The sequence below is a fragment of the Halichoerus grypus genome, chromosome 2 (assembly GCF_964656455.1).
Source record: "Halichoerus grypus chromosome 2, mHalGry1.hap1.1, whole genome shotgun sequence".
NCBI classification, from domain to species: Eukaryota; Metazoa; Chordata; class Mammalia; order Carnivora; family Phocidae; genus Halichoerus; species Halichoerus grypus.
Genome location: NC_135713.1, coordinates 57905468 through 57925295, shown reverse-complemented (window position 1 = coordinate 57925295; position 19828 = coordinate 57905468). Strand labels below are relative to the sequence as shown.

Here is a 19828-nt window from a genome sequence, read left to right as displayed (position 1 = left end):
CCTAGTGGGTTGGTGATTTGGTGATTCTTGAACACATACTGCTTTCTCTGTTCCATCAGGGAAGATGAATGGGTGACTGGGGAGAGACAGCAAAGAAAGGAAGACACCCATATGGGTAGGGCCATCTGAGCAGCTTCTAAGAACTGCCCTTGGGCCCATCAAAGAACATCTTCTTTTGGCCAGATGTCCAGGTCTTAAATGGCTTCAGCTCTGCTGGTCACTTTAGCCATGAGAAGAGTCCTATTTCAACTGGGCCACTTCTTTCAACATTTTGGCGGGGAAAGGGGAGAGTGCGTGAGTAATACATATTTACTGTGGAAAACATTGACAGTCCTAAGAAACAAAATGTAAAATATTTAAGAAAAAACAACAAAACTCTGCCCCAGCATCCAGAGAATACTAGTGTACATTTCTCTGAGTGTCTCCAAGGGACCTCACTTCATCCAAGGTGTCTGGGAGGAAGTGAGGGGAGTATGATCTGTGGTTTTGGCTCCCACAGAGCTTCACACTCCTTTGGGAGACGAGGCAAACACACAGGAAACAGGCAGCACACACGAGGTGGAAGGAAATGTGATGAAAGGCCTAAATGGATTGTGGAGAGGCTAAATGATGCAGAAGTTCAGAGAAGGGAGAGATCAGTGCAGGATGGAGAGGCTGGGAAAACTGCACAGAGGAGGCTTGGTGGGGTGGGGGGGCCTTCACAAAGCCTGAAGAGAGGCCGTTATGTTTCGTGAGGCAGCCGTAGCAAAGTATCACAGACTGGGTGGCTTAAATCAACAGTGATGCATTGTGTCACACTTCTTGGGGCTAGAAGTCCGAAATCAAGGAGTCAGTATGGCCATGCTCACTCTGGAGTCTGTAGCAGAGGGGGATCCTTCCTTGCCTCTTCCTAGCTTCTGGAAGTGGCTGGCGATCCTTGGCATTCGTTGATTTGCAGCTGCCTCACTCCAGTGTCTTCCTTCTGGTGTCCCCTGGCATTCTCCCTGTGTCTCTGTCTCGTCTTATGAGGACTCTAGTCATATTGGATTAGGGCCATCCTAATGGCCTCATTTCAAACTAATTCCATCTGCAAAGACCCTATTTCCAGATAAGGTCACTTTTACAGGTACGGGCAGTTAGGACTTCAACATATCTTTTGTGGGGACACAATTCAACCCACAACGTAGTAGTAGGATTTGGATGGAGAAAGGATGTTAAGGGCTTTAGAGGCCAGCAAGTAGCAGGAACATAAGTATCAATGGAGTGTCTAGCAGAGTCCCAAATCTGGAAGGCGCTCAGTAAAGGTCTTTGGACTGAAAGAAGAAAGAATTAAATGAGGCAAGCTAAGAACAGTCATGAGTCCCACCTGGCTGCAGTGCTTTGCACTGTGAAAGACATTGGCGTTTGGGGGAAATGAATCTGGTTATAGGGGGCAGGTTTGATGTCAGGGGAAAGAGGTTGAGGGCTGTTAAACCAGTTACTTCCCTGCTTGACCTCTCCTCTGGTTCTGAGTGCTAAAGGCATGAAAGCTACCCCCCTGGATGGTCCATAGTCTGGGTGCCACCTGCCTCTGTGATCCTATTCGGTGATACTCTGTTCCAGTCACCAGGCCTTTCTGTTGCTTAGACCCTCCAATACTTTCTCTCCTCAGGACCTTTGTGATTCTGTTCCTGTACTTGGAAATGTCTCCCTTCAGCCTCTCCCCTTGTCTGGTTCCTTCTTTCCCTTCAAGTGTCAGACCAAAGGTCTCTCCTGACCACCCAAGGCTCAATTGGGATGGATGTACTTCTAAGCTCTTGAGGTTATTGGCAGAATTGCATGCAGTCTGTTAGATTGAAGACTTCAGGCTCTTGGTGGTTGTCTTCAGTTCCTTGTTGGTTGTTTGTGGGGGCTGCCCTCAGTTCCTTGCTATGTGGGCCTCCCTAATATGGTCACTTGCTCATCATAGATAACAAGGGAAAGAGTGTCTTAGCAGGACGAGCATTATAGTTGTATATAATATAATCACAGAAGTGCCATCCGGTCACCTTTGCCATACTATATCAATGAGAAGCAAATCAGTAGGTCCTGCCTTGCTCAAGGAGTAGGGATTACTCAAGGGTGCTAATACCAGGAGACGGGGATCACGTAAGCCACCCTAGAGTCTGTCTGCCACACTCACCAAGAGAATAAAAGTTCCCTGAAAGGAACAGTTTTTGTTGTTGTTTAGCATGCTATCCCTAGCCATAAACACAGCACCAGATCCAGAGTAGGTGTATAATAAAGGCCTATTGTAGGAATAAAGGAAGGATGAAGAGAGCAAGAGAAAGAGGGAGGAAGGAAGGAAGGAAGGAAGGAAGAAGGGAGGGAGGGAGCAAAAGAGGAAGGGAGAAAGGAAAGACTGAAAGAAGGAATGTTCTGCTTTCCCCTGTAACATGCTTTAACAGCCAAACAAATCTTGCAGTTATCCTAAAGCAATGACTCTGGGCTTTTATACATGCTGCTGCTTTACCTAGAATCCTTTTTCTCTCTCTCACATATTCCCATGCCAACCAACCTAGCTATGGCCAACTCAGTCTTGAAGTCTCAATTAAAATACTACCTTTTCCTGGAAGCTTCTCCTGACCCTTAAAACTTGGTATACTCTCCCATAAGCTTTTGTTTATGGCTCTGACCCAGTATAGAACAGGAGTCTGTAAACTATACCTCCCAGACCAAATCTGGCCTTCAGTCTGTTTTGCAAATAAAGTTTTATTGGGGCACAGCCATACCCATTAGTTTGTGTATTGTCTATGCTACAGAGCTGAGTTGAATAGTTGTCATAAAAAAATATGGCTGACAAAACCTAAATTATTTACTATCTGGCCCTTTACAGAAAAAGTTCAACAACACTTATTGTAGACTGTTTAGCACAGTCTGTGGGAGTTGACCCTTTATTTATTTCTTCCCCACTATGCTTGCTCAATGTCAGAGACCATGCCAGTCTTGTTTACAGCTGTGTCCCAGCATTTAGTATAGTACCTGAAACTTAGTGGTTAAGATAATTTATTGAATGAATGACATGAATGAATGAATGACATCCTCCCCACCCCACCCAAGGTGTCAGAAAATGAAAATAGGTAGAAAAACTCAAATTAGGATTATGTAAAGAAGATTGATTTACAAAGGGACTATTTCAGTAGTTGGCTGTGGTTCAGGGAACCAGGACTAGAATCAATAGAGCTGTTACTACCGCTGAGCCAGAAGAGATTAGAGAAGGCACTGTTCTGGAACCAGGAAGTGGTTAGCCATGAAGAAGAGTCATGACCTTTGGTGGAGACACTAGCTAACCTGAGTGACCTCACAGGGAGGGAACCAGGAGAATAAATACACTCTCCTCACTCTGTTCCTTTTCCCCCATCTCCTGCTTAACTCAAAGTGAAGCAGAAGGGCACAGCAGCCAGCCTTGTGATGTGGTCCATTCAGGTTAGCCTTCCCGGCGTAGAGAGTGAATAACTGAAATGGAGACTAAAGCCCCTTCACTAATTTATTCTGATGTGATTGGAACTTCTTCTTTGCTGGTGGTAAACAAGGGGTCAGGCTAGACCACAAGACATCTTAATTCTGTCTCCTCTTACCACTTTACTAGGCAAAATTCCCCAGATTAGGCTTTGAGATTTTGAATGTGAATGCATCACACCATCCTTGTTCAGAAGCTTGCTGTCCTTGTCCTCAGACCCTTCACTTCTCTGTGATACCCATCGTGGCCCCTGTTGTCACCACCGCATCACAATATACTTCCTTCTCATTTGCTCCAGGTCTTCTGAGCTGTTTTCACAGCTAACTCAAATCTCTGATTGCTCACTCTCCATGGAATCTAGACCACATCTCTTAACATCTAATTTTATATATTTTTACATTGTTCTCTAAGTAGCTTGTAAGTCTCAGTCCATCTCCTCAACTAGACTCCAAACTGAGGCAGTATTTTTAAGCCCCCTTGGTTCTGGGCCCCCAAAATACAAGAATTGTAGATCTTAATATTATCAGGACTTTATAGGTCATGTCATCTAGCTTCCTACCCATCACAAGTACATCATGTCCAGCATGAGTTAACTACTAATCTCTGCTTATATAAGCCTGTATTAGGGAATTACTTCATTGTAAAGCAGCCCTTCCAAGTTTACCTTAGACTGAGATATCTTCTTTCCTGAAACCCGGAAGACAATACTCTGTATAAACTTGGTGTATGGGGCAGGTGGTCTTAAAGTCCGATCTGAACTGATGGTGTAGTCTCTAACTCTATAGGTTGCACCATCATAGAGAAGCATCTTGTTTTGACACCAGTCCTAACTTCTACCTCTGCATCCTCTCCCTTCAAGTTGTTGGCTGTGAGTGAAAAATTAATTACTCCAATTGCTGTTTAGAAAGTACTTCCTCACATAATTTATCTCTTGAGCCTCATGGTAATCCTGTAGAGCTGGTGTTCTTGGTCATATTTTATAAAAGTCTCAACAACAATACGAACAACTGGGGTTAAACAAGTTTAAGTGACGTTCCCAAAGTCACCCAGCTAAGAAGGAAGAGGGGACTCAAATCTACATCTTCTGGGTTTGGTATTGAAGCCCTTTTTTCACACTACCCTGTTTTTACTGCTCCCTCTTCCCAGATGTGTCACAGCAAAAAGAACATTTTGCTGGAATGCCACAGAATGAATCAAAAGAAGAATGTGAATATACATGTGCCAAGTTAGGGACAGTGGGCTGCCCCAGAACATTTTTTGTTCCATTTTTTCCAGTGTTGTTCTGAATTCCTCATCATCCCCACCCCACCCAAGGTGTCAAACAGATGTGAAAATACCACAAAGCTGTGACTCTCAGCATTGGTTTATGATTCACTGATTGGGATAGGGAAAAATAATGTGGGAGATTACCATGGTGATGCTTGTTTATATAGGCAATCTGGTAGCTGATGAGCAACATGGCAGAAACCAGACATGGGCAAAAACAGCAGGAAAACACCCCTCTGAAAGCTTGCAGAGGGTCTCAGCACCCCCACTGGCCCAGACCTCACTGGGAGACAGAAAAGGAAATGGGCCATCTTGCCTAGAGTGGGAAGCAGTGAAACCACCAGGAGTGCCCTTTGCTTTCCTCAAGATGGGTTGGGAAATTCTATTCTATACTGTTTTATTTATTTATTCATTTATTCATTGATTTTTTCTTTCAGTCAGTAGTTAACCTGATGTAGTAGAAAATGCTTAGAGTCTAGCTATAGATGGGGAGCATGATGTGATAAAAAACATGTCCTCTGCATTCAGAGAGCCCAAGTTCACATCCCAGCCTTTGCGACTTACTGGTTGTGTGACTTCATGGCAAGTTGCTTTATTGGTAAAATCTAAGCTGGATTGGGGTTGGGGAAATTATGCTTCAGCTTCCTCACGTGAAAAATGGGTTAGTAATGATATCTACCACATATGATTGCTGTCTGGATAAGAGAAAATGAACATACAGTTTTTAGCACAGTGCCTAGTGCATAGTTTGGGCCCAACAAACATCAGCTCTTATTAAGGCTTATCTGCAGTATTTTTATCTGTTTAAGGAAGATAATAATACCTACCTTTCAGAACTGTTGCAGAGAGAAAGAAAAAAAAAAAGATGGAAAGATCCTGACTCAAAGATATTGCATTTGTCAGTGTAGACTGCTATAACAAATAGGCCCAAAATTTCAGTGGCTTTAAGAATTATTTCTTGAATGTGTCTGAGTTTTATATAGGTAAATGGAGAGAAAGGGGAGGGAAGGTCTCTATTCCATGCAGTCATTCAAGGACTCAGGCTCTTTCTGTCTGCCATTCTTGGAGTCCTCCCCTGGACTTACTGAATTCAGCCCAAGCAGAGGGAAGAAAAAAATCATGAAGGATTGGGCAGGAAGTGTTATCGGTCAGGCCTGAGGGCAGCATATATTGCCTCTGCCCATGTAATAGTGAGAACTCAGTCACGTGGTTGCACCTCCCTGCCAGGGAAGCTGAGAAATGTATGCTATCTGTGTAACCAGACTGAGGGAAAATGGTTTGCTGGACAACTTTCTGGTCTCTGCCACAATGTTCAATGAATGGTACCCACTACTGCAATTATTAATATAATACCAGGGTGATTCTCATGGTATCCTAAGGCTCACTTGGAGAGATGGGCAACCCTAATTATGCAGTCTTTACTCCTGAGAACCTGAGAGAAGGGCTGGTTCTCACTTCATTCCTAGAATGACAGGGTGTTTTTGGCCCCTGTGAGCCATATTTGACCATAATGACAGGACTGAGGATCTCAAGGGTGACAGGCAAGCACAGAAAGGAAATGCCATTGAGAGTCATGTGAAGGAGGTTCCATTGTTAAGAGGAAGTTAAACATTCAAAAGGTGTCTTTCTCTTCCTTTCTCTTCCATCTCTCTTTTGTTGCCAAACAAATCACCCCAAAACTTAATGGCTTAAGACAGTGCTCATTTTAGTATTCTCCCTCACAGTTTCTGTGGGCAGGAATTCAAGAGTAGTTCAGCTGGGTGATCTGGCTCAGAGTTTCTCATAAGTCATAACCAGATGGTAGCTGGAGCTGGAATCTCAAAGGTGTCTGCACTTATGTGCCTGACCTCTATGCTGGAAAGAATCAAACAGCCAGGGTGGAACCGCCGGGGCTCCTCCAGCACCTCCCTGTCTCTCCCTGGCTCCGTCTCCCTCTGGTCCTCTCACATGGTCTTACCAGTGGTGACCCTAGGCCTTCTGGTCTTCCAACATGGCAGCTCAGGGCTTACATGGTCTTACCAGTGGTGACCTTAGGCCTTCCAGTCTTCCAACATGGCAGCTCAGGGCTTCAAGAGAGAGCCAGGCAGTTGCTTACTGCCTTTTCTAATCCAGCCTCAGAAATTCTACAACATCATTCCTGCCCCGGGCTTGTCTAAGCAGTCATAAGGCCTGCTCACTTTCAAGGGAAAGGAACATAGACTCCACCTCTCCACGGCAGGCTTGTCAATGAAACAACTTGCAGACATGTTTTAATACCACCCCACTTCCCTACTCCATCACTAGAACTGCAGTGGCTCCCCATCTAGGGATCATGCTTGCAGATGGTTCAGAACACCGTCTGAACTATCTGCGAGGCTAAGATATACTGATTCTGATTCCCTCAAAGGCCAAAGCTGCAGGCTAAGAAATCAGGCTGAAGTTCCAGAGTAGCCTGGACTGGGACAATGGGGACTAGGGGAGCAATGGGTATATGAGGTAGTGCAGCTTCTTCACAGTGCCCATTTAATTAAGTCCCGTTTTCAGCCAAGCATACTTGCAGTCAAGGTTTTGTGCTTCTCGCCATTCCAAGGTTGCAAGTAGGAGAGGCTTACATAAAGCAGGGAGGCTCAGAAAAGTTAAAATACTGAAACTCACACAGCTGGGAGTCGGGGGTAGGGAAGAGATTTGAACCCTGACCTGTCTCACCTCAGAGCCCAGGAACGTGCTTCCTGACCTCCTTCCTGGCAGTCGGGCAGGGTGTGTGCTGGCAGGGCAGGGGGAGATTTGGAAATAGGTGTCTTAGAAATGTGAGAGGCAGGGCGCCTGGGTGGCTCAGTCATTAAGCGTCTGCCTTCGGCTCAGGTCATGAGCCCAGGGTCCTGGGATCGAGCCCCACATTGGGCTCCCTGCTCCACGGGAAGCCTGCTTCTCCCCCCCCGCCACTCCCCCTGCTTGTGTTCCCTCTGTCGCTGTGTCTCTCTCTGTCAAATAAATAAATTAAAAATCTTTAAAGAAAAAAAAAAGAAATGTGAGAGGGAGGGGCAGCATGAGGGGGCTGCTTGTGGCGCCATCTTACTACTTATTAGTCACAAAACCCCTTTTACATCTACAGGAAGATAGTCTCCTGGAGATCCCAGGATTCATCTGTAGGCACACAGTTTGGGGCGGTGCAGGCAACTGCTCTTGATGCACTGAAATTTCAGGGTGGAAGTGGCGGGTGCAGGTAAGGCTGTAGTTCAACTAATGATAGTAATAATAGCTGCCATGATTGAGGCTCTAACAAGTGCCGGGGAAGCACTGTATATGTGTCATCTCATTTGACCTTCACAAAAACCTTTGAGCTTGAGTTGATCACCCTCCATTTGTGGATGGAGAAGCGGAGCCTCAGAAATGAAGTGAACTGCCCATAGGTCACTCAGCAGGTGGCAGGGCAGGGACTCAGACTCAGGGCTGCTTGTCCCTGAGGCTCTGCCTCACAAACACGGACTGTGTGCCTGGGGCAACCCCACAACCTGTTCCCCCCCCACCAAGTCCTCAGCCTTGCAGCAGCACACTTTGTGCCCCTTCACGTAATAAGTATTAATTGAAAATATTGGTGCCACAGCCACCAGCACAAGCTGCTGAGATACCATGCTGGGTCCTGGTAATTAAACCCTTAGTTGCATTGTCATATCTGTAGTTTTCAGTGTCCCCAAATATCAGTCCCATTGAGACAGGAGTTGAGAAGAATACTCAGGGTGAGTATGAGCATGCACACATTCCCATCTGTGTGCTGCTGTCTGATCCTCAGACAGGCAACCTTTCTTTATTTCCCTGTGTAATTCTTGCTCTTCCTTTACCAGCACTCAACTGAGTCTGAGAAGTCTATATACTACCTCTCTCCATCACAGGCTAGTTAAGAAACAATTTGATTGCTATTTTAGGTAGTGGAAAACTGGATGAGGAAGGGAGGTGGTTCCCAGGTGAGATTAACCAAGGACTCACTTGATTTTTATTTTGGTATTATTTTCAGTATCAGGAGAATAATCCCTCTTCATATAAAGTGCTAGAATCTGAAGATTGTTTCCCTGTTCCTTTAATACAGCTGTAGAGCTCACAAGTCCCTCTGAGACATGACTGCAGGATGGCAACTTTAGGCCCTGGCTAGGAAAATGTTAGAAGTAGTGACCGTGCGGATGGGGATCTATCATGGAGAAAATGGCCTCCTTAGTTCCTGAATGTTCAGGAAAAGAGAAAAGCCAGTTTACAAGTAACTTGTTGAAACTCCAATGTGGCCAGAACCCTGAAAATTTCTCAAGAAGGTATGGTAGATAGGAATTAGTCATTCAGCATCCATTATTAAGAACTGTAACATATTATTCGTGGTCTTTTTTTTTTTTTTGCATCTAGTCTTAGATAATGTTAGTGAACACAGAATATATTTATAGTTGTTCATAGGTTCATTCTTGACTTTGGTTTTCTCTAACCCTGGTTTTCTAATACCCATGGTGTCCCTTCTCCCCAACACAAATACCACCATAATGCTTTCAATTCTTTCGTAGCAAATTCTTCTCTTTGGGATCATTTTTAGGAGCGTAAACCTACTAGTTGAGGCAGAGCAATGCATGTAACTGTCTTTCCCTAATGTATGAAATTAGCAAAGTTCCCTCTACTCTGTGCCAGGCACATACTCTCTAGATTGAGCTATGGAAGTTAAATGAGATATTACCTTTGCCCTTAGGGAGTTTGCAAACCAGGTGGAAAATAAACAAATACCTAGGTAGGTACCAAAGTCAGTCAAGATTCTTTTGGTTTCAAGTGGTAGAAAATTCAACTCAAACTGTTTTAAGACAAAATATAAGGGAGATGGGTTAGATTGGCTCATGTAATTTCAAAATGCAGAAGTACCTGGCTTCAGGCATGGGTAGATGCACATACTCATAGGCTAGCACCAGGAATCAGTCTCTCCTTGACTCTGGAAAACTCTCTCTACATGGTGGCAAGATGGTTTCTGGCAATGCTGAACAGCTTGGAAACCCAGTGGGGAGAGAGAGCTATTGGGAATTTGAGTTATGTATACTTTCCTGAAACAAGTACTGTTGTCAGAGGGAGTGGAGATGCTTATAAACCTAGCCTGGGTTAGGTCTGGATCTGGGAAGAGGGGTAAGCCTCACTTATGTGACATGGTCTGAGAGTTGGGGGAGGGAACTTCCAAAGAAAAAGTTGTTACCCAAAGAAGGGGCAACAGAAGCCAGGCAGCTAAATATAGCAGGGCTCTACTACATACATAATGGGTAGCTTATTCCAAACAGTATCCTTAAGGTTGGTTGGGCATGCTCAGGGGATGATATTAATCATTGGAATTACCTTCTGCTTGACAAGCAACATTCCTTCAAGCCAGTCTGGGTTGAAGAGACCATAAGTGTAACCTGCAAAAAAAATCTGACCCAAATTTGCTCTCTGTTGCAGTGACCTGGACAGAAATAATATTACCAGGATCACCAAGATGGACTTTGCTGGACTCAAGAATCTCCGAGTCTTGTAAGTAATACATGGCTCTTCGACGCATTTTCATTTTCAGCTCTTTGGCCTTGTGAAAATGTTCTGCTGGCCTGACATTACACCCCTATGCACTGGGTGACAGGAATTTACCATTCTTCAACAGAAAACCCTTCATTAGTAGACCCAGGTTTTCATGGGTATCTCATTCTGTGTCTCCATGCTGCCGGCTGGGCTAGACCGGTGGAAGAAGTCAGTTCCAGTGACAGGGAAAACAGAAGGCTCTACATGAATAAATCAACATGCCCAGCTTCTGGGATGACAGCAATGTCAGCTTGACTCACCAGGCTACTCTTCCATAGAGATCATAATTTCTTCTCCAGCCTGTGCATTAGAAGAGCAATCAGAACAAAAGCTATTTATCTTGTTGCTTACTGAAGAGGAGGGGAGAGGGAGGGAGAGAGTCAGACAGGGTCAGGGCCCCTGTTGTACACCCACAGCTGTACAGACAGGTAGCAAAATTTGAGGTGGGGATTGATGCAACAGGGGAGCAAGGAATATCAATACTGAACACCTTCACCCATCCCTGAGTCTGTGAGTGATCAGGATGTGCCTAAATGCTTGTCCATTGGCAAGTCTGACATATTTAGAGATACAAGAGAGGAGCAATTGGAGCCTCTTTGCTACTTTACTCAGAGGTTGATTTCGCCCCCAAGTGTGGCTCCACACCTGGAGCACCGTCTGGGCAGTCTGGCCAGTGCCTTGGTGTCTGTTGTGTCATGAAATCTTGGTTGGCAAATCCCTGCTAGAAGCAGCAGCTAAAGTCTTGGTATCTGAAGCCGCCACCTTCTTTTTGCTAATAGCCCATTATAATACAAAGAATTTTATTGTAGGGACAAGAAGTACCAGGTTCTGGTCCTGCACCAAAATTAACTGTGCATGTGATCTTGGGTGAATCACTGTACCTCTCTGGGCCTCAGTTTTTTCATCTCTAAGTTAAGGAATGATAGTATACTAGTTCGGTAGGGCTACTGTAACAAAGGACCACACAGTGGGTGGCTTAACAAAAATTATTGTCTCACAGTTTCTGAGGCCAGAAAACCAAAGTCAGGGTGGCAACAGGGTTGGTTCCTTTTGAGGGCGATCCTGAGAGGGAGGCTCTGATCCAGCCCCTTTTCTAGCTTCTGGTAGCCTCAGAAATCCCTGGTTTCTAGATGGTTGTCTTCTCCCTGAGTCTCTCACATTGTCTTCCTTCTATGCGGTCTCTGTTCACATTTTCTCTTGTTATAAGGACACCAGTCATATTAGATTAGTGCACATCCTAATGACCCCATTTTAACTGAATTACCTCAGTGATGACCATATCTCCAAATAAGGTCACATTATGATAGCCTGGGGATTAGGACATCAACATATGAATTTGGTGGGGGGGATATAATTCCACCCATAACAAATAGTCAGAAGTCCTCCTAATTCTCACAGTTGCACGTATGATGCTTTGTGGTTTTATCATTTTCATGAAGTCTGTTTATTCTCACTGCAACTTGTGGAATATTACTTGCATAGCATTGCTTTTCTGACTCAGAAGTAGATAGTGGTGACAATGGTGATGATAACCAACGTATATATGGTACCTGTCGCAGATCAAGCTCTGTGTTACGTGGTTATTAACCCCTATCTGCCCAGAGGAAACAGGCACAGTTGGTTAAGTTGTCCCAGCTTCACATGGCAGGTAACTATGCTAAGGAGAAGTCAGAACCCAGAACATGTGTTTTCTAACCTCTGTGCAGAGCTGCTGTCCATTTGCATTATAGAAATTTTAAAAACCAAGAAGCAATAGTCTACCCATCTTAAAAATGCAGCCCTGATGTGCAAATAAGTGGTTTACCTGAGTTTCCCTGAACACCAGTGTGTGGGGACACTAGGATCTGAATGTTGGGCCTCCAGATAGCAGATGTTTTCCCCTTGATATATTCTCCAGATGTGGCATGTTCACACTCCTCTCACCATCCTCAGGAGGAAGGTGGTGGGGGCCGAAGGGGGAGCCTCTACCCTCTGCTGAGTCTTTTGCCCTAAGCAGTCTCGTGTATGTCAAATGACTGGCAGCTCTCATGAGATGTGTGTGGGACAGAATTGAGACTGGGATGGGTTGAGGGAATTCCATGGCTCAGCTTTAGAGTAACTTTTATTGAAGAGATAGAGACGGTAAACTCCTGATTGCAGGTCATCTGACAGCTTAAAAAACAAACATTTAACTTCTCTCTTTGTTTCCATTTTCCCCCCTGCATCTGTGAGAGATTTCCTTTCATATGAGTCACAAATTTCACCTAATGCTTCATTTTCTAACCAAGTCAGAAAAGAAAACCCTTTGATTTTCTTACCATTACATCAGAAAGGCTAATAAAAATTCCAATTTCCATATCTGCTCTCTGCAAATAGAAAGTTTAAAATAATCACAAAAGATTGTATTAATATCCTCTGGATGGTCTACAAAACATTCCTTTGACTCCAGTTTATCATTTGTTTAATTGGCACATTCTTCTTATTTTGATAAGCAACACCAAAACACTCCCCCTTCCCCCCTTTATAGACTCTGTTAATATATTGTGTTTCATTATCTTCCTTATCAACTCAAAGACAATCCCATTCAAGTGGTCCTTTATTACTGTGAAAGAATCTGCTAGGTGGGATAGCTGAAATGCTTTCTCACACCAGTAAAATACCCAGACATTTAAACCATATTTTCTCCCAATCTATTCTTTTTAGCTGAGTAACCTAGACAACTATCTTTTTTGAAAAGTTTTCATCACACCTTGGCACATTCCCTGTATCTGTTTCTTATTTACAATTTATAGTGAAGCCAGAAAAGACTCAATAGTCTTGAATAATTTGAGCTTGCCACCTATTTCCATGCAGAACTGTTAATACAGTGCAGGTGAATGGGCAAAAGCAGATAAAATGGAGATTGGGGAACTTTGGTCTCATCCAAAGGCAATTTTCCCCAAATAAAGTACATTCAAGGAGAAGATATAAGAATTGCCCATAACAATTCTTTCTCCCACAGGGTGGGAGTAGGAAAAGATCTCTTCTGGTGTTATCAATTATATTCCCGTTCTTAGTAGTCTGTTGCAAGAACTCTGCTATGCCCACAATGTGGGAGCCAGCTTTATCCCAAATGGGGTTAATAAAAGAGTTAAACTCCTCCCCAGCCATCATCACATGGGGTGATTTCCAATTCTGATCCAGTGTTAAAACTAAAAAAATAACAATGCCAAAAGAACTGAACACAGTCTGTATGTCTCTAACTCAGAACAGACTCATGGACAGCCCTTCTGGGCATCCAACCTTTCCTGGATCCCTGACCTCCTGCATCTGGTCAGTAAAATGAGAGTGACATCAATGGCATTATCCCAAGCTCCTGAACTGCATCTCAGCCTAGAAGTCTGGATGTAAGGTTCACAGTTTCTTTATTCATTCATTCATTCATTCATCAGATGTTGATTATTTATTGCACCTTTAAAAGTCAGGTACTAGGCTAGTCTCTGATAGGTCTAGGAAGTAGATCTAGAGAGGGACCCTAGCTACCTTACCAGCCCGGACTCCAGCAGGAAAGAGATGACACTCACTCAGGACAAATAAGGAGAACTGAATAAAGAATTATTTATAAAGGTATGGGCAAAGTTAAGAGAAACCAAGAAGACATGGTGCGGTTTCCTGGGGCTAGCAACAAGGAGCCACGACAGTGCTCTGGGCCTCAAGGAGCAATGAGAGGAAGTGGTTATTTGAGACCACAAAGGGTAGGAACTGCCTGATAGGATCTGGGGTCTTAGGTGGAGGGACACAGCCAATCTGAAGTTACTTGGCAGGGAAGGAGGTAGGAACAAATCCCCGAATATCACTCCATCCCACATCTCATTTTCTGCTGGTGACTTCCATTGGCTTACTCAAGTGGAAACTAGAGTCAGAGAAGCTTCTTGAAGTGATAAAAATTAGCCTCCCTGAGCCTGAGCAAAGTAGAGAAGGGGCAGATATCTAATACAGATATATTTGCATTTTTTGATTCCCCTTTCTGAAAGAAGCTAGTAGTGTTAGATTAATTAGTACAGAACTAAAAAATTCATCATAGGAGATTGGAGTTAAAATCCTTCAGAAACCCAGCAAGAATATCACACTCAGGGGCGCCTGGATGGCTCAGTCGTTAAGCATCTGCCTTCGGCTCTGGTCATGATCCCAGGGTCCTGGGATCGAGCCCTGCATCGGGCTCCCTGCTTGGCGGGAAGCCTGCTTCTCCCTCTCCCACTCCCCCTGCTTGTGTTCCCTCTCTCGCTGTGACTCTCTCTGTCAAATGAATAAATAAAATCTTTAAAAAAAAAAAAAAGAATATCACACTCAGTCACTCTAGGGTTGTTCCTTGTTATAATTGGGAACTTAACAACAACAAGCACTGTGATGGATTGACTGATAGTAAAAACCCAGCTCAACAAATCCCTAGTCACTAATATTGAACTGGTTCCCTGTTTAGCGAGATGTGCTAGTGTGAGTCTGTTGGCATTCCAAGGCCCTCCTTGCCATATGGCAGAATAGAGAGAAAGACAAGGGAAGGAAAAAAGAACATTTATTAAGCCTCTAATTGTACTCCAGATCCTGGACTAGATAATTTACACACTCTATTCCATTTTTATCCTCACAAGGACTTATGAGATTTTTTTTTAAATTTTATAAATAAGGAAACAGAGTCCCTGAGAGGTTGACTAGATAGCCCAGTGCCACACCATCTGCTGGTAAGAAAGCAGGACAGGGGTTTTTACACCAGATTTGACAAGCACACCAGACTGGGGGGTTAAAGAGTCTATCCTAGCTGGCTGTATGACTTTATCCAAATAATTTCTCCCTGGGTTAGTCTCTTAGCCTCCCTACTCCATGATGTCCATATCTGTTAAGTTGTAAGGGGCCAGAGGGACATGAATGTATGAACTGGAGTGGGTGAGGATTGAGGCAGACTGAGGGGCCCGTGTGCCTTGCCTGACCCCATACTCAGTTCCCACCAATTATTGGTATTTGGAAACACAGGAGCTGAATTTTCAAAAGGAGTTTCTTTTGTGGTGTGTGTGTGTGTGTGTGTGTGTGTGATATTGATTTTTAGTTGCTTGTGAAAAACTCACAAAAAATGTAAAATATCATTGAACCCAAACAAAATACCCTTCTCACTCTGATCGTCTGAGTCAGACACTTCTTATGTCCTAGACTAGCCTTTTCCTTGATAGAAAATAATATGTTATGTGGCCCCAAGTCATCTTTAGTTTTTCATTATTCAAAAGCCTTTATTAAGTGGCTGCTGCGCTAGGCAAATGTGGTAGGGCAAGGAGTATGAGAAAGAACAGAAGTTCTTACCCTCTTAGTCCCTAGGCATAGTAGGGACGATGGACTTGAAAATAAACACAAGGACCCAAGTGTTAAGCCCAAGAAGTACAGGGGTTATGAAATGCCTCAGAGGTGGTGGGCAAGCATGGATGGAATCATTTTGAAATGAAGGCCAACCTTCCTTAAAGCTGCCTTCCATCCTTCTGTTTTTCCTTCAGGTGCTCAGGGCACCTCTCCTCCTTTGTAATCCAGGGGCACCCACAGCCCTTCCTAAACTCCAACTTCCAAGGACACATCCTTCAAACACAACTACATCCCCTTAAGTCTCATTCAGCCAGCAGGATTGGTCCTGGATGGAAACTGGGCAACCTCATTGCTTCCCTTCCCTCATTGTTTCCCTTAGCCTAGCTAATCCTATTTAAGCTGCCATTGTGTGTGTGTGTGTGTGTGTGTGTGTGTGTGTGTGTGTGTGTGTGTGTGTGTGTTAAGTTAGGGAAACAAATGTTTCATTGTATACTCAATTCTTAGGGTATGCCACATGCTTGAAACAACCTCACTTAAGCAAAGTGTTTAGGTTTTTAATCATCTGCATGGAGGACTTTGGAGGTCAGCAGAGACTGTGGCTAGACTAGCTTTTGTGACCATCACCCTCACGTTGGGAACAGCCAGGCCCTGGGCGAGGAGAGTTCCTAGTACAGGCAGTTGTCCAACGGTAGGGTCACCCTTTCTAGTAGGTGACCCAGAGACAGAGTACACAGAGAGACCCTTTTTAATGAAGTATTTTTGCATCCTTAGAGGAGGGAGGTCCAAGGGAGGAGATGCTGAATATATGTGTGGTTTTTATAAGAAGCAGCTTTTACCTCTTCCTTTTCTGTGCAACATCCTGCAGTGCTTGGGGGGACATTTGCTGAGAACATTCTTAAAATAGAGGCATGGAAACCAATCTGTCAGGTAGAAGTGTGCAGGCGGCGAAACCCTGGTTACCGTGACACCAAGCTGGCATGTGAATTATCTTGTCCCACCAGACTGATCCTGGCTGGGGGATGGGGGGCAGGGCAGAGTGTTGTGGGAGGGGCTGAGTGCCCTGCCTGCCGGCCTGAAGCCTAGCGCCAGGACCCCTGAGGCCCCTTGTCCTTGACCGCTGCTGTTTCTGTGGTTCTAGGCATCTGGAAGACAACCAGGTCAGCGTCATCGAGAGAGGCGCCTTCCAGGATCTGAAGCAGCTGGAGCGATTGTAAGTATAATACAACCTCCTTTCTTGAAAAGTCTTCTTCTTCTTCTTCTTCTTCTTCTTCTTCTTCTTCTTTTTTTTTTTTTTTTTTTTGGTAAATTGACTTCATTGTGACCTTGCCAAGAAAAAGTCTCCAATGCTTAATGAAATGTTTGCTATTTTATTTAAAGCACGTTAGATACATGTTAAAGAGACACTGAGATCCTTTTAAGCTCTTTTTTTTTCTTTTATTTTTTTTAAACTCTTTTACTTTAAAAGATGCTAGAATTGGCATCTGGGGTTTATTTTTCTTCTTCCCAGGCTTGAGCTGTTGCTATTGATATCTGTATATGGGGCTGGTTCTTGCCCAAGCCTCTTCTCTTTTGCCGAGGATGGAAGCCGGCAGTCAGTTTCGCTGTCATGGAGGCCGGTGTTAGATATTCGCTGTCCCCGAGCAGCCTTTGCCCCTCCAGGGAGAGGAAGGGTGGGAGAGTGGGCAGGCCCTTCGGTGTGCCTGCATTTCCGCTGAGCATCAGCCTGTGTCTGGAAGCCCCCATGTTTCCATGAGGGAATGTGGTGCCAGGGTTTAAAAATAGGCTGCTCTTCTGACTGTCAGAGGGAGAGATGAAGAGTGGCGGGGATGGAGATGGATGGAGCCTCCACTGGTTTTGATGATTAATGCATTTGCAGAAACCTCTTGGGTCACTCAGGTGGGGCTGCTGCTCAGGTGCTTAAGTGGGCAGCTTCACCTTTCCTCAGTTAATCATACCTGGCAGCTCATAACATCTGGATATTTGCTTCCTGCCCTCTAAGTGGGGCCTGTCCCCAAGAGCACTTAGTCATGCCGGTGGGCGGCTCTCTTCCATGTTTCCCTCCGCATCCTGGTTGGCCTGACATTTCAGCCTCTTGTCCCTGCAGTTGGGGCACAGGGCTGTGACAGCTCACTGCTCCACCAACCTCCCTAGAAGGATCCTGCTCCATTTACCTGTCCTGTTGCCAAATCTCAGCTACAGAGATGGGCTTGGGTCAGGTGGAGGGCCTGCCACCAACGTGTTAGCTTTGTGATCTGCCATCTTTTCCCTTGGACTCATTGTATCTGGGGCAACACGGGTATTATCCAGCAAAATCCTGTACTCCCCCTGCTTTGTGTGAATCGTCTCATTTATTGCTCTCCATCTGGGTCAAAGGTCACTGTATGTTCTGTTGTTGGTTTAAAAATACGACATTTATTTCTTATAAAGGGAAAGAGTTCTAAAAATAATGAATGCTGCCTCTGTTTACGCTTATATTTTTAAGTTTCTTGAAACTTAAATTCTCCTTATTTAGACCAAGGGAAAAATAAAAGTATTTGTTGAACCTGGTTCCTTTGTATGAGGTATTAAACATTTCTATGGAAGAATAAATATATAGTTCTTTGTGAAAAGGCCACCTCTTGCTTAGTCTTCTGATTAGAAGGGTAAATAAACTCCTAATTTATTCATTTCATGATTGTTGGGAGGGAACTAATTGATAATTGAGTACCTTGGACATGCTTGGAACTATGCCGATGTTTTATATGCTATCTGTTGTTTTATCCCCGCTAAATCCCTATGAGGTTTTATTACCCTCATTTTGCAGATGAAGAAACAGAGGCCCAGGGAGATGAAGCCAAAGAATTGTCGGGCGGGGGGTAGCCAAGATTCAGAGCCACATCTGTCTGACATCAAAGCCCACGCCCTTTCATACTTCTGTGCTGTGGACATTAGATGAAGTGTGATCTTTAGCAATGGCCCTGCAAATGGCCTCTCACATACCCACCTAACTCCAGGGACTATCAGTGAAATATGCTGGCAAAAAGTGCTTTTCTTTGGCTTGGTGAACACAGCAGAAATACCATGCATGTCTGCAGGACTGAGGGGCTTACAATTGCAGGGTAAACCTGGCTATTTCTTTACTTTGGTGTATTAGGAGGCTAATGCTTGCTACTGTACTTGATAAACCCTCAAATCTCACGGCTTAACACAAAAGTTTACTTCTTATTCATATCCAACCCAATAAGGGCATTCTTGGTTGCTGGGCCTCTCTCCTCCAAGGGGAGACTCAGGAACACAGGCTCCTTTCACTCCTCAGCTCTGCCATCTTTAAACCTTGGCTACCAAGGTACCAGTGGGTGAATCAAGCCACTGGAAGAGAAAACAGCATGAAGGATTACACATGGGAGGTTTTTATGGGCCAGACCTGGAAAGAGTACATATGACTTCCACTATTACATACCTTGGATTAGAAATTGTTCATATGGCCACAGTAAGCTGCAGAAGAGGCTAGGAAATGTAATCAAGCTATATGCCCAGGAAATAGAGGAAGCAGAATTAGTGAACAGCTAACCAGTCTCTGATTCATACTGCAAGTGATCTAAAGAAGTACTTGGGCAGGAAGAAGAATGAAAAGTATAGGTGGCTGGACCAGCATGCACAGTTGGATGGGCCTCCTTAGTCAAGGCTTTCCAATGTCAACGAGAGAGGGTGTGTGTGACATTATCCTGACGTGTTAATCTGGTGTTAGTTATCCAGTCTGTCCCCAAACAGACTGCGAGCTATAGAATGGGAAAATATAACATATTTGCTGCTAACAACTGAAGAAGTAGATGGCTGATTGTGCCATCTGCAGCTCTCACTCCTGACTTACCTTACTTGTGTCTCTATATTTGGTAGTAGATTCATCTTTATTGATCATACTCTGAAATACAGCCTGAAAATTATATGGGTTTTGATAATTCATTTCTGAAGTATTGATTTTCATTATGAATGGGCTTTATTGGTTTGATCTCTTGAGCCTTAAAGAGGAGAGAATTCTGTCCCTCAGGTCTCAAATCAGAGTTCTCTGTTCTTCCATGAAAGGGCTTCTGAGGCAGACTGAATCGCCTGCCTCTCCTCACATACAACAATGATTGTCCTTATCACAGCACTTATCTGTTAATTCCCTACTTGCCTATTGTCTCTCTCCAAAACCATGAGTATGTTGAAGTCAGAAATCATGTTTCATTAGGTCTTAATCTCAAAGCTTTGCACACTGCACTATAGTAAGTACTTGTGGAATAC

The 19828-nt window shown here is 44.2% G+C and overlaps 1 protein-coding gene across 1 annotated transcript in view; it reads left to right on the top strand.

Annotated features, from left to right (window-relative positions):
* Positions 1 to 19828, top strand: part of SLIT3 (slit guidance ligand 3) — a 592234-nt gene that overhangs the window by 35212 nt on the left and 537194 nt on the right. Inside the window, exons 2-3 of the mRNA XM_036106743.2 lie at positions 10151 to 10222; positions 16704 to 16775. Coding sequence (XP_035962636.2) covers positions 10151 to 10222; positions 16704 to 16775 — 144 coding nt within the window. The remainder of the gene's footprint in view (positions 1 to 10150; positions 10223 to 16703; positions 16776 to 19828) is intronic.